At 44.6% G+C, this 25269-nt stretch overlaps 1 protein-coding gene across 7 annotated transcripts in view; it reads left to right on the top strand.

Moving 5' to 3' along the window:
* The window catches only part of NCAPD3 (non-SMC condensin II complex subunit D3), a 64636-nt gene that overhangs the window by 38730 nt on the left and 637 nt on the right, over positions 1 to 25269 (top strand). For 2 of the 7 annotated variants that reach the window (XM_070273928.1, XM_023645160.2), the window contains 15 exons: positions 1668 to 1775; positions 4242 to 4356; positions 4449 to 4556; positions 5705 to 5943; positions 6845 to 6924; positions 12648 to 12785; positions 13086 to 13219; positions 13457 to 13656; positions 15919 to 16029; positions 18224 to 18406; positions 19107 to 19270; positions 19492 to 19631; positions 20798 to 20875; positions 24986 to 25060; positions 25141 to 25201. In XM_070273928.1, coding sequence (XP_070130029.1) covers positions 1668 to 1775; positions 4242 to 4356; positions 4449 to 4556; positions 5705 to 5943; positions 6845 to 6924; positions 12648 to 12785; positions 13086 to 13219; positions 13457 to 13656; positions 15919 to 16029; positions 18224 to 18406; positions 19107 to 19270; positions 19492 to 19631; positions 20798 to 20875; positions 24986 to 25060; positions 25141 to 25201 — 1934 coding nt within the window. Of the gene's footprint in view, positions 1 to 1667; positions 1776 to 4241; positions 4357 to 4448; positions 4557 to 5704; positions 5944 to 6844; positions 6925 to 12647; positions 12786 to 13085; positions 13220 to 13456; positions 13657 to 15918; positions 16030 to 18223; positions 18512 to 19106; positions 19271 to 19491; positions 19632 to 20797; positions 20876 to 24985; positions 25061 to 25140; positions 25202 to 25269 lie in introns of all 7 variants that reach the window. The other 5 variants (XM_070273927.1, XM_023645159.2, XR_011440901.1 and 2 more) reach the window with 4 other exon arrangements.

Genomic DNA, 25269 nt, shown 5'->3' with positions numbered 1-25269 from the left:
TGTGGCTATCATTGGAAAAAATCTGTAAGATCCTGAACTGCATTAATAGAGATAGTGTCTAGAGTAAGAGAGGTGATGGTCCTGCTCTTTATACTGGCTAAATCTAAGTTGACATGTTCTATAATTCAATTTAATGACAACTCTTCAGAGAAATGTTGATGAAACTGAAGATATGCATAGAAGAGCAATTAGATGAGGGGATTACAAAACAAGTTGTGTAGGGAGCAGCTGAAGGACGTGGAGTGTTTAGCTGGAGAAGGAAAGAATTATGTGGGATAGGCTGCCTAGCTAAATTCAGATATATGAAGGACTTTGAAATGGAGGAAGAATTGGATTTGTTTGGCATTATAGAGGACCAGTGTGAACCAGTGGGTGGAAATCACAAGGAGGCAGATTTTGGCCGACTGAAGAAAAATCATACTGAAGTCTGCCTAAAATGGAGGGACTTGCCTTAGAACATGTCTCTGGTCATTGGAAGTGTACACAGAGAAGCTGGACAACAACGTGACATGAGTCCCTGTGTGGAGAGAATCTCAGGGTTGCATGGCCTTGACTGCTCTCTGCAAGATTCTGTGATTCTGAAAGTCATTAGTCAGGCTCCCCAGCAAAGTTCAAGGCTTTTGAGGTCTCAAACAAGTTAGGCTTTGTCTTCTCATCCAGATTGAGTATATGGATTTCAGAACCTCTCTTGGCCAACGTTCCAGTCTAGGTTGTGCAATCTCTTAAAATCTTGAGTGTAGTAATTCTTTAAAAAGTAATAAAAACAATAGTTTTGAAACATTTTAGGCCAAGTCAGACTAAAACACATTTGGATCATAATGATGATTTGCCAACAGTTTGGCAAACACTGACTACCATTTTGTAGTGCTGCTGCTAGGCACTGGGATGAGGGTTAAGACAGAGTCCCTTCCTACAACACCTACAGCATGTTAGGGGAGACATGCACCTAAACAGATAATTTCAACGTAATATAATAATTCATAAAATAGAAGTGTGCATAGGGTAACACAGAAGTACTGGGGTGGAGTCATTTAGCTCAACCTGGGTAATTTGGAATGGCCTCCTAGAGAAAATGAAGTCAAAGGTTGTAGAATGTGCTTGAGCTCCCTCGCTTGGCATGTAGGTGTAGTTAGCTGTTGTGGGCTGGAGGTGGTGACCCCTTGAGGTTATTTTAACTAATAAGAGACACTGAAAACTTGTCTCAGTTGAACAAATTTCAGAAGAAGAATATCTGTTCTTTTTTATTTTATATCTTTAAAAAATATACTATTTATTACAGTAGTTGATTCGCCAGCTACATATGCCAGAAGGATTGCAGTGTTCTCCTCTATTATTGGAGGAGTGCTGCTATTATAGATCTCGTATAAATTAGGCACTACATCTTCCTTAGTATACGCCTTTTGCTCTTATAGAGCAAATGTAGAAAGAAAGATGATATGTACATGTATGTGTGTATATACATATATATACTGTTCTTGCTAAATTCCACTCAGCCAGTTCTCATTGCCAGATTGCTAAAAGCAAAGATACAAAAGTGTGATGGCTGGGGTTTTTCATGGCTTATGCTTTACACATTTGAGGATAATAGAGTTTTTATGAGAAAATTGTGTCATGGGTGGGGTGGTGGATGTGTGGGATCCTCAGTGATGACCTTCGACTTCCCATAGGAATTACTGCAGCAGGTGTGCGGGGATGTCCTGTCTACCTGCGTGCACTGCCTTTCCAACATAGTTCTGAAGGAGGGTGGCACCGGGAATATGGATGAAGACCTGTTGGTAAGTGACTGCTTTTCTTAACCGTTCTTTTCTCTCCTTTTATATCAGTTGGGATTTTTTAAAGATGGCTTTGTAATGTGTTTTTCCAACACTATTAGCAAGAAAAGGGTTTTCCTAGCCTAGAGTTTATTCTTTTTTGAGAAGAATTTTTTTATTGATGACCTATGCATTTTTTTCTCACATACTTATTATCTGGGAGGAAAACTTGATGGTATACACTTATCCGGTTAAATCCTATGAGATATCTGATCCAACAGGGGAAACACAAAATGTGTTGTAAGCTTGGTAGAGTCAAGCCTAGAAATAATAAGGTGAAAAAATAGTAAAGTGAATATCCTCTTTGTTCTTTTGGTTGGTTGGTTTGATGTTTTTGAAAATTATAATGCGTCCACTGCGCTGTTTGAATATCAGACTATAGAACTAGGGAATAGTGCTGAACAGTTCTAAAGTCATGTCTAAAATGAAATGAGATATTTGAAAATTGAGAACACAAATGACCTTGGAGCAGCATGAGCATGTGCCCTGTCATCTCTGCTTTAGAAACCGTGTCAGTGCAGGAGCGGCACGAGCGTGTGCCCTGTCATCCCTGCTTTAGAAACCGTGTCAGCACAGGAGATTCTTGTGAGCCAGTAAATGTGGAGCCAGTTTTCTGATTCAAGTGGCTGATGTCAACAAAATTATCTTGTAGTAATTCTGCTTCCAACATCTGACAATGTCCAATAAAGAAGATAATGAGTTGCTTTGTGATGTCCTTTAGTTTAGGCCATCATTTAACCAGAATTGTCCATTTTCCTCGTCTATTTGAAAATTAGTAGAGCATCTCTCTTCTGTGTTCAGTTCCTGCTTTGCCACCTTGCACTTGTACCTGGTGATTGAAGACCATGTGTAGATTTGTTAGAAGACTATTTGTGCCTGAAGCGTTAATATGCACACAGTTCAGTAATAAGAATGTCATTATTGGGGGCTGGCCCCGTGGCCGGGTGGTTAAGTTCACATACTCCACTTTGGTGGCCTGTGGTTCACTGGTTTGGATCCTGGGCGCAGACATATGCACCGCTCATCAGGCCATGCTGTGGTGGCGTCCCACATAGACGAACTAGAATGACCTGTAACTAGCATATACAACTATGTACTGGGGCTTTGGGGAGAAAAAAAAGGAAGATTGGCAACAGATGTTAGCTCAGGGCCAATCCAGCTCACACACAAAAAGAAGAAAGATATCATTATCACTCAGAGTCCGGAAGTTTGTCAGAGGGCCACGATGTGTGGAAAGGCCCTGACCTGGGGTTCTGGAGCGTCTTGCTCTTCTGGTTGATCTGGGCAGTCACTGCCCAAACTAAGACGAATGCTGATTATGACTGGTGAGCTTTCCCCCTAAGACTTTTTCCTCAACTGTTAAATATGTCACCAAAATCTCCCCTTCAGTCAAAATATATGTGGAGAAATTTTGCCCTATATATATATATAGTTTACTTCACTCTTTAAATATAAATATTCCTTTAATCTACTAAGAGATATAGTATGTTCAGGATTTTTTAAATATACATGCACTTATTATGGGCTTTCTTACCCTAAAATAAGCCTTTATTTACCATCTTACTATTTAGCACCACCCCTGCATTTTTGGGATTAAAAGAAACCAGCAGAATTACTTAACTGTTAAGTTGAATGTCCTTAGTAAACACACAGTGGTGGCCGCTATGAGGGAGCAGGTACTCATTCGTTTTTGGTAGGAATCTAAATAGTAAACTAATCTAGAGGACAGTTTGGAAATATGTTTTAAAATGTACAACAGTTTATAAGGCCTTTAACCCTGATGTCACTTCTAAGGAAGTAGAACAGTATCCAAAAGTACAAAGGTGTCATCAGAGCCAACGCAAATGACAGCAAAGGATTAGAAATGATGTAAATGTTCGTTAGTAGTGGAATGGAGTATGATGACATCCACAGCTTTCAACATGCTTATGTAGTCAGTAAACATACTGCATATATTGACACGAAAAGATGCCTAATATTAAAGGAAGAATGCAGATTTCAAACTACTGTGATGGTGAGTGTATAAGAAAAGCAAACGTAAAGCCGTGTGACTATGAAAATACTTAGAAAAGAAAGTTATACACAGAAACAACAATGATGTCTTTGGGTAGTGGGATTATAGGCAGGCATCCTTGTTTCCCCAGGATAATTGTGGTTCATGCCTGTTATCGCAGCATAATTATTAATGGCACTCCCTTTTACTTGCAGAATGATCTAGATGTAGATGATAAAATCATATGGTCGCCCTAATTTTGGATGAATTTTATTAAATAGTGACTGAATTTTTGCAATGGCTGTGTATTTTTATATGAAAAAAGTAGTTCTTTAAATTTGGGGGACAAAAAAAGTACTCCATTGACATGTCCTTTATCTAGCTAAAGTTAATTTTTCTTTTGCCTTATCTTACTGCAAAACCAATTCTCTTTGCAGGTGAAGTACATTTTCACCTTAGGAGATATAGCCCAGCTCTGTCCAGCCAGAGTGGAAAAGCGAGCTTTCCTTCTGATTCAGTCCATTCTAGCTTCCTCTGCTGATGCGGCTCATTGTAAGGCACTGAGGGTATCCTCTGCACTGCTGTCTCAGGGAGGGGGGAGCCCCTGAAGCACTGTAAATAAGCCCTTTTTCCTTCCCCTGTAGTAACGTCATCTCAAGGTAGCAGTGAAGCCCCTGCCGCTCAGCCGCCCTCCCAGCTCAGAGGCTCTGTCATGCCTTCTGGGGTTAGAGCACATGCCATCATTACCTTGGGTGAGTAAGAATAACCTGAAGGGAAGTAGTGCTTGTGCAATCCAGTTCCGTGTGTAGCTTTTCGTCTCAAATAAGCCAGTCTCAGTAAGGGGGTATATACTGCTGAGCTTATATAATTCAAGTAGCTCAGGCACATCTTGGGGGTGATTCTGAGAGGAGGAGCACCCAGCTCCGTGGGTGCACCGGAGGGCTGAGAACAAGAGTGCCAGGAGGATCGGACCCCAGACACTCCCTGTAGGGAACTTCTGTTTTTTATGTTAATTTATTACAAAAAATTCCTGTGATTTTTTTTTTAATACTCATAAGGTAGCACCATAAAGTCTATTCCTCAAGAACCATATGCCAGACACTGCACTGAGTTCTGGGAATGAAAAAATGAATTTGCAGTTCACTTTATAAAAGGCGATGGTCTGTTTGATACTCTCTGGAACGGGCAGATGCGCTACTAAGCGTATTTCTTCATAAACTCACAGTGTTGTTGATCTGGAAATCACCAACCTCTATGCTATAACTTGAATTTTTTTTTTCTTTCGTGAGATGGTGTATTTTATGCTGGATGAGAGTTATGATTGTTTTTTGTAAGAATGGTTATTTTTCAAAAATCTAAGAATTGTAAATAAGAGCGAAACATTCTGCAGGCCACACAAGAAAACATATAAAGAAAACTCAACAACAGCCTTCCTTCTGCTAACTATGAACAAGAAATAAGTGAGATGACCATTCTTTCCTACTTCCCTAGCTCTGATTTCAACTTCATTGTTACACTTTTTAGCTTCTTTAGAGTCTGTGTATAATCAAAAGTAAAATATATATTCTGTTAGATTTAATTGGTCCTTTTCTAGGTAAGTAGGTAACTCCAAATTTCAAATGTTGACTTGAAAAGGAAGATAATTTTACTACAGTGAAGGAATATCTCATGGTATATGTCTCATGAAACCCTGCAGGGTGAGGGAGAGGGGTTTTTCCTTAAGGTATGTTGAACTTCCTAATATTTAGTATGGGTCTGGTTACCTTTTTTTGTTTATGATTGTTGACGTGATGTTTTAACTTTGGCTAAATAAAATCCATAGCAAGATATATCTGGAGGAAATATAGGCTTAGAATTAGGAAAGAACAGAGTCCAGACATCTTACTCTCTTCTGTGACAGGCAAGCTGTGCTTACAGCATGAGGATCTTGCAAAGAAGAGCATCCCAGCCCTTGTGCGAGAGCTCGAGGTGTGTGACGACGTGGCTGTTCGTAACAATGTTGTCATTGTTATGTGTGATCTTTGCATCCGGTACACTGTCATGGTGGACAGGTACATTCCTAATATCTCCACGTGCCTGAAGGACTCAGATCCATTCATCCGGAAGCAAACCCTCATCTTGCTTACCAGTCTCTTGCAGGTACGTATGAGAATTAGATCTGTCATTTTTTTTCCCTTCACCATTGCTTCTGGTTTAAGAGAATATTTGAGTAGCATAGGAAATGTGCTGCTTTGTAGTAGAATCCAGAAATAATTAGCCCCATCTCTGGTTTAAAATATCACCTTCTAGTGTTCTGCGCAGCCTTGTAAACAGCTCATTATTTCCTAATCTTCGTTTTGGGTGTTGGTTCAGATATCCTGTCAAACAGTGTGAAGTTTTGTTTCTGCAGATAAACACCATGGAGAGAAAAGCACACTTGGTGCACAAGTAGTTCTAGTCCCTCTTCTGTCATTCTCCTTGTTTCTCAGCATAGCCCCTGCGTTTGTACACGAGGTCACGGTACCTCCCCCGGCCGTCTCAGAGTTGCTCTGAGAGTTCAGGAAACATTTCAGTGTGTGAAAGAACTTAGTGTGCTGTGAAGCTCTGCAGAGCATTCGATGTTTTTATTCACATTGAGAGCATGGGTTTGGCTTATCATGAGAGGAAAGTAATATTTGTTCTTTAAAAAGAAGGCATTTAACAAAGCTATATATCTATTCTAGTATGTTCTATATACTCATGTTTTCATACATTATGGACCTGACAGACACAGCAGTGGCACTCTCCTTCAAAGCTGTGTGCTTCGAGTTGTTTTCCTAGTACAGTAGATTTGATGCTGTTCTCCCCACATGTTCCTCCGCTTCTCTTTGTGACTGACCAGTGGCATGTGCTTTCAGCATGGTGGGGAACTGAGTGCTGCGCCCACACCCACGCGCCATGGACAGGCTGAGCCCTGATGGGTGCACTATTAAACAGACGGACGCTGACAGTTGGCTGTATGACTGAATATCTGCAAAGTGTTAAAGTCCATCCTTCAACATGCCGGTCTCTCTTTATACAGGAGGAATTTGTGAAGTGGAAGGGCTCTCTGTTCTTTCGATTTGTCAGCACCCTGATAGATTCACACCCGGACGTCGCCAGGTAAATCTCCCTCACATGTCAGGCAGCTGAATGATTTACCTAATTTCTGGTATGCATGAGATCTCTTTTCTTTAAAATTGGTTTGGAGTGGGGTCACTTAGGATTTAGTGAGCTTTTGGCACTTGCCAGAAAATTAACAGATTTTACATAACATACTAAGCTATGTCACAAAGCTTTATTTTGCATATAAGTTAAAAACAAACACACACCTTATCCAGACTAACCATTAAATAATCTCAGCATTAACTACATTTGCTAACATTGTTCTCTCTTCCTAAAGGAGTAATGAAGAACAGTATATGCCTCTGTCATAGTAAACTGTATAGAATAGTAGCCATTAACCGTTGACTTAACTATGTTGATTTCTAGGCCAGTACAATGTTAGTTTTGATAAAGAGTTCAGACTTTCTTTTAAGTGCAAAAGTTGTAAGGAAGAAATTCTAAGAATTAAGACAGAATTGCACAGTGTGAAATAAGAATATGCAAATTACAAGGCTCCTTGGAAATGGATATTCCTTGAGTATTGGAAGGGAAGGGAATTGCTTTGCTACTTGTTAATTCCTATCCTTCTATAATTCTTTTAAAGATTTATTTCCAAGGGACTGAGAAATGATCTCACAGAATTTTAGATTATGTTGTATGAATAATTCTTCTTAAAGCAAGTCTGCAGTTGGAAAATAGAATGTTGAATGCTGTGGAAAAGCTACGACAATTGATAAAGGTCTCTGTAGAGCTCATCAGCTATAAATAGCTTATAATAATGGGTCCCTCTGATTCTAAATATGGACACCAGTGATTTACTCTGAGTTCCATGAAAGAATTTCTGTTCGGTTTCCTTTGGGTATAATTTTCTGAGGAGGAACATTTTGCATAATAAACTAGTAGAAGGTTAACATTCTAATTAATACTATCTAAAGTCAAGAGCAAAAAGCTAAGGCTATTGCTTTCTCTTTTCTTTGTTTATATAATTGAAAAAGGAACCTGAGAGCACGGCAGCGCCCTCTGATCATCACCCTGCTGCCATGGGACTGGCTCTCAGGGCTCCTTATGTGGCCTGGAGCCCAGGAGCGGCCTGATTAGAAATGCGTGGAAGATCAGTTATTTAACCTGCATTTCTGTGCTTTCCCTACTTTTGTCAGCTCCTATACATGTTCATTGAAAAGGCATTGATCAGTACGTAAAATATATGTAGAACCCATTATACGAGGATCGGAGCATGAGTCAAAAAGAAATTAGCAGGACAGATAAAGAGGTACTTTAGACTCTAGTGAGATTATCAGTGCCTCTGGTAGCATTTTAATATTTCCCTCTTAGATCTTTCCATTTTATCTGTGCACTCTGGGTTTGTTTAAACCATGGTTCAAGTGTGAACCATGATTTTCAGCTTTGAAAAGCTGATGACTACCCTTGCTAACTGTAATTTAAATTAGTCTCTTCTCCTGGTTTTAGGCCAAAGGTGAGACCTATCTGCTTACATTAAATACGTTGATTTTTCCGTATGTATGTGCTAATGCAGATCTTCCAAAGAGTCTACAGTGGCAGAGGCTGTTGAATTTATTTTCGCTCCAGGTGGATTTCCCAAAGATTCTGGCATGAGCAAATCTGCATGACATTTTTAATTGGCCATACAAACCCAAAATTTGGGGCCTGCAAAATTGTATGATCTATTTTCCCCTCTGCCTACTAGGTGGTGGCCTTGTAGTACAGTGGTCACAGGGTGATAGCCATCTAACAAGTGGATTGTTTCAGTTTAACTGGATCAATGCTGCAGAAGTGCAGGAGCCAGAGAGGTTCAAGGCAAGAAAGTGACTAAAATAATGGACCATTAAAACAGAAAAGGAAGTAAAGACAGAGATGGCTTGGTTTGGGAGAAAAGGAAGCAATTAAGAATCTAGATGGCTTAGTGAAGTTTAGAACCAGTGGAATAGGGATGAGAGAGTCAGAAAGCTGGAAGGCTAGGTGGGTGTGGTCATGAAGTGGATTATTTGACATCAGAACTGGGGCGTTCCAGATATAGTGACATGGTCCAGGATGTGGCTGCAGAGTAGCAACACAGTGTATAGATGTGAGGGTCACGAGTCAATGAAGTCAGGAAAATAGAAAGTTAGGGGTTAAATGAGCTCGTCTATATGGACTTGAAGATGCTCTGAATTATTGTTTTAGTCCATTTGAGCAGCTACAACAAAATACCACAGACTGGGTGGCTTATAAACAACAGAAATTTATTTCTCAGTTTGGAGGCTGGAAGTCTGAGATCAGGGTGCCAGCGTGGTAGGGTTTTGGTGAAGGCCCTCTTCCCAATAGCAGACTTCTCATTGAATCTTCACATGGCGGAAGGGGTGAGAGAGCTCTCTGGGGTCCCTGTTATAAAGGCACTAATCCCATCATGGGGGCTCATGACCTCATCACTTCCCAAAGGCCCCACCTCCTAATACCATCTCCTTGGGGGTGAAGTTTCAACATAGGAATTTGGGGGGGACACAAACATACAGGCTGTGGCTGCGATGTTAAGGTTTGGAATGGAGAAAACCGGTAAGCAGTTACCAAGCAGTAGAGAGCAAAATAGAAAGCAGGAGCTTCAAAAGAAAAGACTAAGTAAGTACTGTTATGTGAACCAGGTGGAGGAGTCGTGATTTTTTTTTAACCAGTAGCCAACCCTCCCTTTCCCTCTTCCCTATTGTCTCCCCCACCCATTGATTTCTTCAGAGCACTTTTGGCAATATGTTTTGTGTTGTATGTGTGATGTCTGTTTGCCTACTAGAACACAAGAATTTCTATTTCCTGCTCTATCCCCATACCAGCTGAAAGCGAGCTGGAAACCGAGTAGACACTCTGTGAACATCTGGTTAAATGAATGAGTGAAAATACTGTCGGTGGAAAATGTGGTCCTCATGCCCTGACTAGGGGGTTTGAGGGAAGCAGCAGCCTCCCTTGAGAGGGCTGTAAGGGAAACGGTGTCCTTGGAGGAAAGCCAGTTCCTGCTGCTGGAGAGGAAGTGTAGAGAGGGTAGAGGCTTCTCATGGGGACTGGGATACAGAAACACAACAGGAAGATTCCAGGCTGGGGAAGGAGACATGGGAAGTGAGACTGAGAGAAAAGAAACAATGATATAGGGCAGTAATAGGGATGAGGAGGGCCAGATAACTGGGGCCTGGATTTGGGCCGGTAGCCAAGGATGCACAGATCTAGGGAATAACTTGCCTCCAGTTTCAAATAGAATTCTGGGATAAGTGGGTGTGTGCACCCAGTCCCAGTCTGAGATGGACTGTGCTGTAGGCCAGGTCAGAAATATGAGCGCGTTAACAGCAGCCATTCTTGAGCAGATGTCTACTTCAGAAGAGTATTTGGCTTGGGAAGCTCTGAAAGAAGTCATATTTTTGTGTTTCCTACTAAATCTGAAAATGGAGTGAACAGACTGCTCTTCCTGTGGCCTCCTAGGGCCATTTGAAACCTGGATTTGGATTCTTCGTAAGAGAGTGGTAATTTCTTTCTACAAGATTATTATTAACCAGTTTACCTGGTCTTTCTTTTGTTTTCCATGTAATGCAGTTAATTGCCGTGTAAACTCCAGACAGTATCCCCAAGTTGGTGGTGTGTTATGGATGGTTCCTATTAATTGCCCTGTGGGATAAGGAGAGGTGGGAAAGGATGCTGACTTAGTTCTTAACTCAGGAAGATTTCTTTAGAACTGTTGAAGTTTTCTATTCCAGGTAACTGAAAATGCTATCTCTGTCACTCTATAGGAATGCACAGGAAACGTTACTTGGAATGCTAATTTCTTTTAACTTTTCAGCTGACAAACAAAAGAAATAGTCCGTCTTCCCGGATTTATCAAGGTAGTAGGACCTAAGTCTTAATCCACTCAAGGCTGAAACTTGGTATTTTAAGTCCCAGGAAATGCAGCAGCAAGATGAGTACTGGATATTACACACTGACTATGCGTCTGGCTTCTCATGACGCGAAACTCTTTGACTCTGCTTCCAGCCCTGAGCATTTGAATCCTTTGCATAAGTATGTTACTCTGGAGTTTATTCGTATAGTTGGTAAGTCAGTTATTAGCTAGGGAGTAGACAGCATATATTTTTGACCTAAACTCTGAGGAGATGAGTATTTGACATCAAGTTGAAGCTCAGAGCAGCCCCTCTTCTTGCAGAGGAATTACTGGATTCTATTTAATTTTACATGTTTGTATAAATAACTTCAAATCTGAGGAGAAAATTCAGGTAACTGAGAACTACTGTGCCATGGCAGGTTAACTGTAGTAAAATACCACAGAAAGGAAAGTCTTGTTGTTGTCTGTTGGGGGCTGTTATCTGTTTCTCTGGTGGTTTCCTCCACTCTGTCTTGGACGCTTTGCCCAGTCACCCTTGTTCAGGAGGAACTCCACTTGCTGCTGGCCCTCGTGGCCTCTGCAGCCCAGGTGGAGTGTGCTGAGTGTGCTGAGATCAGAGAGGTGCTCCTGGCTGGCTCTAAGTGCATTTCTCCTCAGGGAATCCCCTTTAGCAAATAGAGGTTTATTTGTTTTGTTTTCACAATCATGTCAGGCTGCTCCCTTATTTCCTAGGTTAATAGTTAAAGTGTTATTTGCAGCAGAATTTTTGTCTAGGCTTACTTCAACATCATGATTTCTGAACTATCTTCTCTAACTTATAATTGATGTGTATGCTGTGAATACAAACTGATTTTAATATTAGCCTAAGGAAAAACGTTAGGGGGTGGTGAATCTCCTGCAGGTCCTGATGCATTCCAAAGCCAAAAATGAAACGTTTGGATGTTCCTTGTCACTACTCCTCCCTGCTTGAGAGTTGACTGGTGCTCCTGTGTGGGTGGAAATGGCATTTAACTCTGAAGTGAAATTAAAACGTTGGTCTGGACAGTATGAATGGATCAAAGCCAGCCTTGTAACACTTTAGGTTGACCCCTGAGCAAAAAGCCTACCTTGGCCTTTTCTCATCTACTAGCATGATGAAACAGAAACTCTCAGGGAGCCTGTAGTGAACAGTCTGGCTTCTACCCACGTACATTTGGCCCTGGAAACCATTAGCATTTTGCCCTTCATATTGGTGTGGTGCTAGTGGCATCTCTGTCCCACTGGGCTGCCTGGTGTGTGCTGTGCAGGCTGGACAACTCTTCCGGGGTGGGGCAGAGGGGAAAGGAGAGCGCCCAGGGTTTGCCAATGAGTCCAAAGCTCAGGAGAGTCAGTTTCGTCAGTGCAGGGGACTTGCCCTACTTACCCACACTATAAGCTCTTGTCATTAACTCCAATTCTTGAGAAAGTTCCTGTTGCTAAAATTGCTTTTTGTTCATTATTCGGGGCAATAAACTTAAAGTTGGGGGTGAAGACCAAGTGTTCATGTTCAAATTGTCATTGTCATTGCATTGGCCTTCAGGACGTTGGGCCTTAGCTTGGAGAAGGAATTGTTTCTTCCTGTTTGAAGTACAGCTGGATAGTAACACCTTGTTAAAATTTTGAAAGGAAACCTGGCAGGGAAAATCTTTATGCTGACCTTGGATTCGAAAGGGAGGCTGTTGGGTGAGGACAGACAAAAGCAGCTAAATTTGTGTCTTGCTTTTGATCTGAATGAAGCTGTTTATGGGGTAGATTGAGTATCCTTCCTCTGGTTTGCAGTCCCCTCTCGATTGCAGAGTTCCCAGGGTTCATTTTAGAGGCTGTCTGCGTATGGCAAATGGGTCTTTTTCTTTTGCTGCTTCTCTCTTCGCAGTTTTGGGGAATTTTGCCTGGCCCACCTGTTACTGAAGAGGAGCCCAGCCATGTTCTTCCAGCACTTCATTGAGTGTCTCTTCCACTTCAACAACTATGAGAAGCATGAGAAGTACAATAGATTCCCGCAGTCCGAGAGGTCAGTGACACCCTCAGGAGAGCTGGGCAGAGGTGGAGACGGCGGGCTGTTTGTGGTGATAGGGGCATGGCCCCAGCCCCGGTCTTCCTTGAGGGGTCCTGACTTCTCTTGGCAGGCGATGTGAGGAGATTTCTTATGCCAGTCGGCTCCTACAGGGAACACCCGTGGCGAGCAGGGTCTCTCCTCAGCATGCTTGAGCCTCTGGCAGACAGCTATAAGTGTGCTGTGAAATACCGTTGAAGCTCAAGTCCTTTTCGCCCTTGCTCACGTGATGTGTGAAATTGTCCTGTTTTGCCACAGGGAGATTCGGCTGTTTTCACTGAAGGGAAAGGCCAACAAAGAGAAAAGAATGAAAATCTACAAGTTTCTTCTAGACCACTTCACAGATGAACAGCGATTCAATATCACCTCCAAAATCTGCCTTAGTATTTTGGGTAGGCCTGGCGTGTTCGGGATGAAATGTGTATTTAGAAATGAAATGCTGTGCAGCTAATGGCCCAGCAGATCTGTGGCAAATGGTACCCTGGTCCAACAAGAAGACCCCTTTTGTCTGTCTTCGACATCAGCTGTGCCTATGCAGACCCCCCTTGAGGCCCCTTCACCTGTGAGATGCACTGCCCCTCTAGGGCCAGACTGTTTCTCAGCAGCCCATCTTTTGTGCTCTCTCTCAGCATGCTTCGCTGACGGCATCCTGCCCGCAGATATGGAAGCCAGTGAGTTACTCTCAGATACGTTTGAGGTCCTCAGCTCAAAGGAGATCAAGCTTTTGGCAATGAGATCTAAAGCAGATAGGGACCTCATTATGGAAGAAGATGACATGGCCCTGGCCAATGTGGTCATGCAGGAAGCTCAGAAAAAGCTCATCTCTCAGGTGAGTGCACTGCTCTCTAACGAGGCCTGGCACACCTGTGCCTCCCCATCCGCCCCTGCGTACTGCTGGACCGCCTCAGACCCCAGTTCCATGCTCACTGGCGGCCCTCACTCTCACCGCGTGTGATCACTCTGCAGCTCTGTTTCTAGCTTGAGTGTCTCTCGTGCGCCTGGACGTCCCCTTGCCTGCTTGGATGTGCCACAGGCATCTCCCACTCACTGTCAGAACTGACGTACCTCTGCCTCCTGGGCACCTCTCTTCTGTCCACAGTCCCTGCTGTGGAGAAGGGAGCCATTGCCTGCCAGCTTGTCCCAAAGGGCGCCCGGTGACCCCCCAGTGCGGAGTCTGGCGTGCCAGGCGTGTGCTGTGCTTGGCAGTGAATGCGAGATGTCAGGGCTGGCTTGTGTGCCGGAGCTGTCGCCAGGCCCTGCTTCTGACACCTCGCCTGAGCCCTGCCCTGAAGGCTTTTGAACCCAAAGAAGTAGACTTTGATCACATCCCATGTGTCACCAGATCCTGCCGTTTCATCTCACAAGCGCATCTCTCTCATGTTTCCACTGGTGCTGCGTTTATTGAAGGCTGTGCCATTTCTGGCATATTGCTCACTGCCCTTTGTGTCTCTAGTTTCTTTCTGTTCCAGGCTGTCACCACCTTCCTGCCAGAGCAGTCTTTCTTCAGTACGGATCCGATCATTTTATTCTCCTGCTTAAAATACACTCAAGGCAGATTGACTGCAGAGGGGCAGCGGGGAGCTTTGGGGTGAAGGGTTGTGGGTGATTATCTAGATGGTGGTGTCTGTTACTCAGCATATACTTTTGTGAAAACTCACTGAACTGTTCACTTAACACGGGTCAATTTTATCATATATAAGGTATACCTCACTAAAGATATCTTTAATACGTAGGTTGGTGGCTTCCTGTCGTCTTCTGAATAAAATCCTGATTCTTCTTCAAGGCAGACAAAACCCTTATGTGTGCTGTGCTGCTCCCCCACCCCCCGCCACCTATTCTCTCTGTGCTCCCCTCTCTGATCCCTCCATTCCAGATTCCTGTTCATTCCTCCAACGGGAGATGTGCTCTCCTGCCTCTGTGCCTTTGTACTTCTGTCTGCAGTGCCCTCTCCCACCTTGTCCTCCCTTATCTACCACCTAATTCCTGCACATCCTAAGTGTCACTTTTCAAAGAAGCCTTTCCTGACAAACATTCCTGTTTACCCTTTCTTCCTACGCATCCCTCCTCTGTAAGTTCCTTAACACCCTGCCACTTGCCACATTGTGCCACACATCATTACACACCTTCTGTCTAGAAGTAACTTGAAGGCAAGGATCCCTGGCTTCACGTCTCTATCCCCACAGGTTAGCTTGTATCTGGTGCGGAGAAGGTGCTGGATAATATGTGAGTTGAGTTGAGTGCATTTAAGGCCTTTGGAAGCATCCCTACGCTTGCTGTCTGCTTAGACTTATTTATTAAATTATTTCTTTTTCTGCCTATTGCCAGGGACTCCAATAAGACTTTTAGAAATGAGTGGTTTACAAGCAAGGAACGGGTACTGGTGACTTTAAATAAGAAGAAAAAAAGAATATTTTTCAGATTCAAAATGATAAATCTTGCATATGTGGGTTACAATAGTGAATTATTTTTAATTCTGGCAGATTTATTGCAAAACAATTGTGATTAGTGTCATTCATGGTAAAGAATTTGAAGGCTTGGTCAAATCAGGTGCTTTATAAATACATAGCACTTTCTAAATGTGTGCAGAGTTAAACACACAGAAAGAGAGAGAGTTATAGAACTGACTCTCTTCATGCTTAGCCATTTTCCACCATTGCTATTTCACCAACAGGGATCCAGAGTATCTCTGTGGGTAGCCAGAATTGAACTCATTTTCCTTCCAGAGGGAGGATGTTGAATGGAGGGACTGAATGTGGAGCCAAGGGTTCGTGAGGGCTTCGTGTGGAGCTTTAGAGCTTTTCATCAAATTATTCAATGTATTTCTAAAACTTTTTTCTTATTTAGAAAATAAGAATAGTATTTATCTGCGTCTTACTTTACAAAGCCTTCTGAGTGTTTTGAGGTAATGCTTATAAAGTGTCCAGGAAAAACGTGATGGGTCTTACACAATCGCCAGTGTCATAATCAGAAATAAAGAATAAACTTACATAGTCCACTAGATTGGCCATACAGAAAGAACTAAGTGAAGGGAAAGTCTTTGTCTGTCAGAGGTTCATGCATCTAACACATGCCTTTGTTTGTGTTACTACAGGTTCAGAAGAGGAATTTCATAGAAAATATTATTCCAATTATCATCTCCCTGAAGACTGTGTTAGAGAAAAATAAGATCCCAGCTTTACGGGAACTCATGAACTATCTCAGGGTAAAAGATGACCGTGTACTTTGTGGTTGGTGTCTCCCTGGCCCCCCCCCCCCCCCCCCCCCGTTCATTTCTCAGGATCTTCTGGCAGTTGTGATGCTACAGTTAGTTGGGGACTGACTAGAACTCAAAATGCTGCAAAACCAGCTTTGCATTTTTTTAGAACCGTACCAGGCAGCAGGCCTCAACTGCCTGGGAGAAGACAGAGAGTTTGACCACAGGTTTCACGGACGCTGGTCCTTGCCTTTTTCACACAGTTGAGTTTGCGAAGAGCCGACTCACCGTGCTGAGCATGTGTGTCCTTAATGCCACTTAGATTCAATTTTAAAGACTTTCTGAACTGGGGTCAAGAACAAACTCATCATCTTAGTTCATTCTGGTGAGGGATAAAGTGAAAATTGATCATCATGTTTAATTTGGGGATGTTTATCTTTAACACTGTCTCCAGTTTACAAGTCAGGAAATAACTGCCCAGTAGCAGCAGGCCCTGGGGAATACCGATCAGAGGCTGGGCTGCCATCTCCGGCAGATCCAAGGCCCTGAAGAGTCTCAATCTAAGCAGCCAGGATATGCATACTTGCAGTGCAGACACAAATGAGGTGTCAGATCTTTCTGGCAAAATCTTTCTTTTTTTTTTTCTTTCTGAGGAACATTAGCCCTGAGCTAACTACTGCCAGTCCTCCTCTTTTTTACTGAGGAAGCCTGGCCCTGAGCTAACACCTGGCCCATCTTCCTCTGTTTTATATGTGGGACACCTACCACAGCATGGCTTGCCATGTGGTGCCATGTCCGCACCGGGGATCCGAACCGGCGAACCCTGAGCTGCCGAGAAGCGGAATGTATGCACTTAACCACTGTGCAACCGGGCTGCCCCCAGGCAAAATCTTTTAATTAGAAATAAATGCAACATTTTTTTCTTTCTCTGTTACACTCTGCTATTTTCTCCCTCAAAAAAATGCTAAGAATTTTTGTTTTTCAAAAAGGGCTACAACAGAATTACACTGCATATAATTTTTGAAACAGCTCTTTATCCTGAGGAAGCTAAGGTGGAAAGATAGGCTCAGCATATGGAGAAAAATAAGAACTTCCAGTTATTCTTATATTTTTATTGCCCTGTTTTGAACCTCAGAAAGGAAAAACTAAAAGAGCTTGGATCCTAAATAGACTACTTAAACACTTAAGACAAATCTATCTCCAGTTTCTGAGCACACTGCCATGGCACGGGCACATGGCTGCCTCGTTTGACAGCACAGCTCTTTTCCACTGGATCCTCTGTTAAAGCAGCTCCAGGACTCCCTCTGACCTGGGACCCCTCTGTGGTGGCAGCTAGAAGAGGCGTTGGCTTTCCTTCCCTTTGTTGGGCCTCCCCAGCCCTCAGAGATGGGGCTACGACTTATGTTTTGCTCCCTCTAATACTGTCAGGTGAAATGGTTTCTTTCTCTTAGGAAAGAGGCTTGGTCCCTCGCAGCCCTCTTTAAGACCTAAGGCTGTTTCTCCCTGATATGGTAGAAGGTTTTCTGTTGTATCTTCGGAAGAGGACACAAAGATGGGATTAGGGCCCTAGTGGCAATCCTCTGAGAAGGCCAGTTAGACAGGAGAGCAGTGTTTAGACTGCACCTCTTCCTGTAACTTGCTCCAGAGGCCCTGTCTCAGCCAGGACAATGCTGTGTATCACCTGCCCACCTGACCTCTGACATGAATTCCTAAGGAGCCTGCCTCAGTGACACCACAAGATACTTTGAACTGGTAGTGACCCAGAGCCAAGCCGGACCACCCAGATATATCACTATCCCCATCCCAGACTTCAGGAATGGAAAGGGACCAGGTATTGGTAGAAGTTCTGTGCCTTGTTATAAGTTCTACTTTAGGCTAAGATTATATGATGCCACATCCTTTCTCCCAGCAGGAAGCTGGGGAAACGCCTGTTAACTGGCAGACAGACAGGAAGCTTCCTAAGAGCCCAGAACTGTTAGTTAACATCTCACATCGTGCTCATCTGCTTGTGTGGTCCATACAAGTGCAGTTGGTGTGTCCTGGGAAACTACCATCATTTTAGTTAACTTGTTGGCTGATGTCATAGAAATAGTCTGCTCTCAGGAAAATAAGTCTTACTGTTCCTATTGTTATTTATCAAGTCTTGGAGAGCTTATTTATTTATTCAAGAAAACATTAAAGGATGCCTTTGGGTCTGTTTTAGGAGGTGATGCAGGATTACCAGGATGAAGTCAAGGAGTTCTTTGCAGTTGACAAACAACTGGCATCAGAGCTCGAGTACGACATGAAGAAGTACAGTGAACAGCTAGCCCAGGAGCAAGAGCTGGCAAGACAAGCTGATGTGAACAGGGGGGCTGCAGGTGCTCATGGGGCACAGACGGTGCAGGTAGATGAGCGGCCCCCTTCAGTCCACCCTCCTTTCCAGTCTGCTCTCTGCTGTCTGCTTCCCAGCCTTTCTCAAAAGGCACATGTGAGCAGAGGCTGGTCTGAGGTAGGCCTGCAGGACTGCTGCCTGTGGGCTGCTGCGTGTTCCTTTGTTGTGTGTGACACACAGGTGGCTCCAGCACAGAGGCTTCCCTTCCCTTGAGGCTGGGTGACACGAACTTGTCTGCAAAGTCATTGTGACGAAAGTTGGGGAAATGTGTGAATGCGCAGGAAGCAGGCTGGCTGTGGGCGCCTTGGCCTGTTAGTGCAGCCATCCTAGATAGCCGGAGCTCCGAGGCGGCTGGGTCTGTTGGCAGTCTCCTCCCCACACGCCCCTCTCTAGAACGTGCTGGCACTGGGAGGTATTTCTAGGTGGGCTGCTGCTCACTCTCAGACACAGTGTGCTGACTTCCCTGAGAAATCCGGACAGATCTGCTGCATTAAAACATCATGGGGACAAACTTAACTGACTCCTTTTTCTCTTCTTTAATGCCCCAACATCCACATGTGGCAGTCTGCTGATAGTACTGTTTCTGAAGAGAATGTTCTTGCCCAGGGCTGACATAGTTTTAAAATGATTACTTAGGAACTTACAACATGTACAAATTCCATTTTTAAAAAAAAGTGATAGAAGGTAAATATTCCTTATTTATCTTCTGTAGCAGGTTGCTCCGAGTTTAGAAATAATGCCAGTTCCTGCTGGCCAAGAACATGCCACTGCCTCCGCTGCTCCTAGCCAGCCCTCCACACCTGGGCCCAGCGCTGGCCAAACGCCACCTTCTTCACTTGAAGCTGGGCCCTTGAAGAGGTTCATGCCCAAGGCCAGGTATGGAGCCCCCTGACCTCCTATCGCCATGTTCTCAGGGCTGTCGTGGCCTTCCCCACTAGGCGTTTTCCGCGTGAGTGTTCACACTGCTGCCTCATTCCGGGCCCTTCCCTCTCAGAGCTGCAGCAAGCATGGGTGAGGGAAGCATTTGAGAGAAAGGGGTTGGTTGTTTCAGTGTTTGCACTCTTGCTTTCTGCCCATCTGTGGCCTCTTCTCCACAGGCCCATGTCCCTGAGCACCATTGCAATCCTGAATTCTGTCAAGAAAGCTGTGGAGTCGAATAGCAGGCATCGGACTCGGAGCACAGGAGCGCTGCCTTTCGCTTTAAACCCTGGAAGCGCAGACGGGACACGCAGTCACGGTGAGTCTGAGGGCCAGCAGGACTGCCGGTGGTCCGCCTCAGACACGCCGAGGGTGCAGAGTAAATCCCAGAGCAAGCCTCCTCCTCATCCTTTTAAGTGGCTTCTGTTTTCTTATCTTTGAAACAAAGAACTTTGGGAACTTGGATTATAGGCAATAAAACAGTGCATGTTTGTGATAAAAGGTTTGGAAAAGAGGGGGAAATAGAAAACCCACCCATAGCAGCGAGGTGCTTATTCTTCCAGTCTTTCTACTCCTCACACACATCTGTTTGGTTTCATGTATAAAATCGTGATCTTAGTGTGCAGCCTGTGTTACAACCTGCTTCCCTACACACACTTAGAGCAACATATAGTGAAAATTTTCCCGTGAACTTTTCTTCCAGGCTTTGCTCCTAGTGGCTTTGTAGCATTCTATCTTGTAGAAGTGCCACAACTTATTATTACTACCCTGTTCTTGAAAATGTGGGTGCTTTTCAATTTTTTTGTCTTGTTTTTGTTTCTGTTTTGCTGAGGGAGATTCACCCTGAACCAACATGTGCTGCCAATCTTCCTCTTTTTGTATGTGAGCCACCGCCACAGTGTGGCCACTGGCAGACAAGTGGTGTAGGTCTGTGCCCGGGAACTGAACCCAGGCCGCCAAAGCAGAGTGCACTGAACTTAACCACTAGGCCACCAGGGCTGGCCTGCAATTTTTTGGAATAAATAATGTCACAGTAAACATCCTTGTACACATAGCCTTGTGTATATGTAATTTTCAGGACTAAGTTCCAGCACTCAGAGGCCATGACTATTTTAAAAACTTCTGACAGTGTCAGACCACCCTCTACGATTCACTCCATATTATACTCCTGCCAGCGGCGCCTGAGTGTCCATTTGCCTGCTTAAAAACACTGGTTTTATAATTTTTCATTTTCTTTGCTGAGCTTTATAGACTAAAAATGGTTACAGTTTTAATTTCCATTTCTTTGAATCCTAGTGAGAATGGACATTGTTTCTTGTGTTTATCATTTATTTGTATCTTTCTGAATTACTTCTTTATAAGAACATTTTAGTGGGATATTAACTTTACTTATATCTTGCAAGTATTTTTTCTCATTTGGTCATTTTGCTCTTTGATATTGTTTTGGGTGTTTTGGACAGATAAGACTTTGCCATTTTATCCTAGCATCTTCATTCAGCTTGGAGCGAGAGTCCAATGGAGCTGTTGACCATCTAACTAAACGAGCAATCAGCACTCCTGAGAGTAAGTAATGTGAAGGAGCTGGCTTCTCCAGACTCTCTCCCGCGGTCACTGTGTCTGTCCTGGCTGCAGTAACACTCCTTCTGTTGTAGGCCAGCTCTCTGCACAAGGCTGTCCTGATGCTCAGCAACATCATGGTGCACTATGTCCGACTAAGTGTTTCGTAATAATTACACTAACTCGATTGACTGAGCACCAGCTGAGTGTCAAGCAGTCTTCCACGTGCTTTTACACACGTTAACTCAGATGCACTCCGACCCTGTGAGGTGTTGACAGCCGAGGCGTGGGGCGTGGGGCGTGAGGCAGGGATGGGGATGGGGCCGAGGCGCGGGGCCACGAGGTGGGGACGAGGCCGAGACGCAGATCTGTGAGGAACCGCTCCACGCGGTGCCGTTCCAGCCATCACAGAGCCGGTGCTCCGCTCCTGCCTGCCTCTTGGGGCTGCCTGACGTGCTCGCTAGCCCCACTCTACGGCTCTGAGACGTCAACACTCACAGGCACCTTGAATGTCCTCGAGGTCAGCTCTGGAGCACCCAGAGACTTGAAAGTCAGTGGCATGCTGAGGGTTCCACTGCAGCTCTGTGAGAACCTGTGTCTTCTCGCTCCCATTGGGCCGTTCTAATGTCCCCTGCTTTCCTTTTATTTCAAAATAGAGGTGAGTTAGAAGTTTAGAGTATATTTTCCCTTTACTTTGTAGTTTCTTATTGTCTCCAAACCATAAAAATCATCAATTTGAGAAGATTATTATAGTATGAAGACATTGTTACTGTGCAGAGTCTGTAGTGTAGTTTGGAAGGCCCTGCCTGGCGGGTCCTCCTCCGCTGGCCCCTCGCTCTGCATCCTGCTGAGGGCGCCTCTCCACTGCCTGCACAAGTCTTGCTCTTCCCTGACTCGGCTTTCACGCGCCGCGTCCTCATCCTAGAATGCCGCCTCCTCCGAGTTGTCACCTTCTCACCCTGTAGAAGCCCTCCCTGACCTTCACACTCGGGTGGGCCCCTCCCTGGCTCTCTGGCCTTCTCAGCAGGACTCGCCTTACGTCTGAGTAACTCCTGGTCTGCCCTTGCTGTTAGTTTGTAAGCTGTTTTACTCTTCGCCAGGGCCACTGGGCCTCCCACGGTGCCTGGAACATGAGAGGTGTGCAACAGATGCTTGTTAGTGATCACATGGATGGCAGAGCTGTGACTTGAACTCTGGTTTTCTGCTTCCAGTTTCTGTGTTCCTTCTACAGCCCTGTTTCCCACAGTGCTAATCTGGGGTGTCAAAAGAGGAGAATAGTGTTATGATGCTCTTCTTTATAATAACGGAGCATCAAAGTATCAAACTGTTCATTAAGTTGTGCATTCGGTCAGTACACATTTATTGGGCATCTGCTGTGTTCTAGCTACTTGCTTTGTGGTTCTATTACCTTCAATGCTGTGATCTCCTGGAATATTTGCTGGTTATAGATAATTTTCATCCCAGTCCTCCTTTTAAAAAAAAGGGATATTAATGGATGAGCAGAACTCCTACCCCACCTCTCCTCTGATGACAGCTGAAATGACAGCTTTAAAGCAGTGGGTAATTTGGGTTCCCTTATATTGAACAGTTGTTATTTTATATATCTAAACAATTCAACGTCTTTCAAACAGAAAAGTTTTCTCCATGTTCTCTGTTCCTAGTTCAGGGGCACCAAGTGCTTCTGTTTTGGCCGTTAGGTACCATATGCTGCAGAAATGGGGAGAATGCCTCTCATTTCAGATGCACTCGTCCCCGAGTTTCTGATTTCGGTCTTCGGTTGCCTTCCTAGCGTGCCTTCCTCAGCAGCGAACCGTGGCACACGGCATTAATGCTGCTTGGATTTGCATGTGTGAGCCATTGTGGCACTGAAAATAAGACTCTCAGGTGTCTGCAGATCACTAGAGTACTTTTTCTTTTTCTAGGCTCTTGAATGTAAAATTCCTGGGCATCTCTCCTTATTCTGAATCAGGAAGAAATACTTGAAGAAGGGTTCCTATTATCTCTCCCTCCTGGGAGAATTATTAGATAACTTAAAAACCTTCAGTTCTGTTTTCTCTGTGCTTTATAAATACAAATTCTGTTGACAGCTCTTAGATGGGGTAACTGTCGGAATTGGTCTAAGCTCTGCAAAGCCAGTAGGAAAAATGCTGCCCAGCCCCACCATTCCACACCCCAGTGGCATTCAGCCTGAACGAAGTGGTTTTGGTGGATGGAAATGAATAATTTTCAGAGCTAGATTTTAACTGAGACTCTGTAGGTGGTTTAGCAATTCCCTCTTATTGCCATTAACTCGGGCAGCAGAGTGCTTCTGTCTTTGATTCTAAGTGCACGGGGATCTAAGAGCTACTGCACAGGCGCTTCTGTGAAGGTTGGAGACTTAGGACCTGGATGTGCCTAGGTTTCCAAACAGGAAAAGGAATGTATATGTAAGAAGGGGGAATTGCAACTGCAGCACAAGAGGGACCTCCCAGAAACGGGAATGAGCGGAACCTAGCTCTCCGAATGGCGGTGATGAAAATACAGTTCTCTGTCATTGTCTGTTAACGTAGCCTGAGTAGCGCTCAGGCACATAGCACACTGCAGATGCAGTGATGGACTTTCAGATGTAGACTAGAAAGATCTAATCGGTCCTCCTAAGAAGGTTATACTGTGGCGGGGAGAAAGGTAAGAAGCGTTTTTGCAGGAGGATGGCAGGCTCTGGCAGGACGGTCAGCACTCAGCTGTTGAGGCTGTGCTCCGTTAGACAAGTGTAGTAATAGCAGCTCTTGCAGAACAGTACAGGGCACAAAGGAGGGAGCAAGCCCCCGGCAGAGGGTCACCACCAGGTCTCAAAGAAGGGATGGTATGTTGGAGCGGATCAGGGAGGGCCCTCCAGACAGGAGGAACTGCATGTGCAGAGCCAAGTGTGACAGAGCAGGGCCTGCCGAGAGCAGTGAGGACTGGATGGGGGGCCCACAGTGTGCATGCGGCAGGCGGTTTGTAAAGGTGTGTGGGGCTGGCGTGCACAAAGGCCGTCATGCCCAGCTCAGACAGAGGCTGCGCTTGAGGCCTCCTCTAAACACTGAACTGCCAGGATGCTTATGCAGGGCAGTAACCTCACCAGATCGCCAAACAAACTTAACTCCAGTGACAAAGGGGATAATAGCTAATAAATTACAATAGCTGCTAACATTTCTTCAGCAGTTACCTTGTACCAAGTACTGTGTTAAGGATTTAACATAAAAAATCTCGTTTAATCCTGACAACTCCCGTGAGGTAGGTGCCTACCACGGTCAGGGGACCATGGACATGTCCCATTTTAGAGATCAAGAAACTTGAAGTTCTTAGAGTAGTTCACACAACTAATAAGACACAGAGCCAGAACTCAAGCCCAGAGTCTGTGTTCTTGTACTCTGCTCTCCTGTCTCCCAAGGGTGACCTGGAAGAAGGGGAGGCTGTAAGTGGGGGACCCTGATAGATCAAGGCAAGGCGAGCTTGGACGTTCGTCGTGAGGTAGCAGAGGTGGTAAGCGAATGAGACAGCAGGAAAATGAGGTAATGGGATCAGTTACTGTTGGATGTGGAGAAGGAGCTAATGATGCCTGGAGTATCCAGCTTGGGGAGATGATTGGATAGGAATCTAGAAGGAGCATGTATGAAGAGTAGGGGTCACAAGTTGGTGAAGCATCTTCAGGGAATCCAGGTGGGGGACAATAGGAAATGTAGAAGTCGGACTCCAGAGGGAGGTCTGAGCTGGAGCTGGGGGTCTCTGGCGTATAGGCACTAATCGAAACCATGAGTGGGTGAGAAGCCAGAGACAGCAAGCTGTGGGTGCTCAGGGGCCAGCAAAGCAGTCTAAGCGGGGCAGTGGTCAGAGAAAGAGGAAGTCAGGAGACCATGGACGTGAGGAAGGGACGTTTCCAGGAGGATGGAGTGTTCAACACTGTCGCGTCCTGCAAAATGGTCACAGAAATTGAGGCCTGACTGACAGGCCGCTGGGTTGGACAGCACTCGGGTCCTGCTGTAGAGACTGGATGAGACTGCAGCAGAGGTGCCGTGACTGGCCTTGCTCGGGTGACTTGACGTGATGTTGTCTTTACCGCTTTTCGTTAACTGTGTTGTTTCCCCCTTCACCCAGAGACCATCAATGATGTCACATTTGGAGCAGGAGTCAGCTACATAGACACATCTCAGACTCCTTCCTCAGTCAAAGGTAAGTTCCCTTTCTGTCAGACACGTGAGGCACTTGGGAGTTCTGGGAAATCTGAATGTGTTTGTTTGACTCCCTTTCAGAGAAAATTGAAGCCCAGAGTCAAGAAAATGACATTTTATGTTTATCATTACCTGATAAACCGTAAGTTTACCAAGCGTTCCTTTTGAGGTAGATGTTTTATCAGTGTTTTTTGTTTTAGTTCCAGAATG

This window comes from Equus caballus, chromosome 7 (genome assembly GCF_041296265.1).
Source record: "Equus caballus isolate H_3958 breed thoroughbred chromosome 7, TB-T2T, whole genome shotgun sequence".
Taxonomy (NCBI): Eukaryota; Metazoa; Chordata; class Mammalia; order Perissodactyla; family Equidae; genus Equus; species Equus caballus.
Note: the sequence above shows the minus strand (reverse complement) of the source record. Positions and strands in the feature narration are given on the sequence as shown.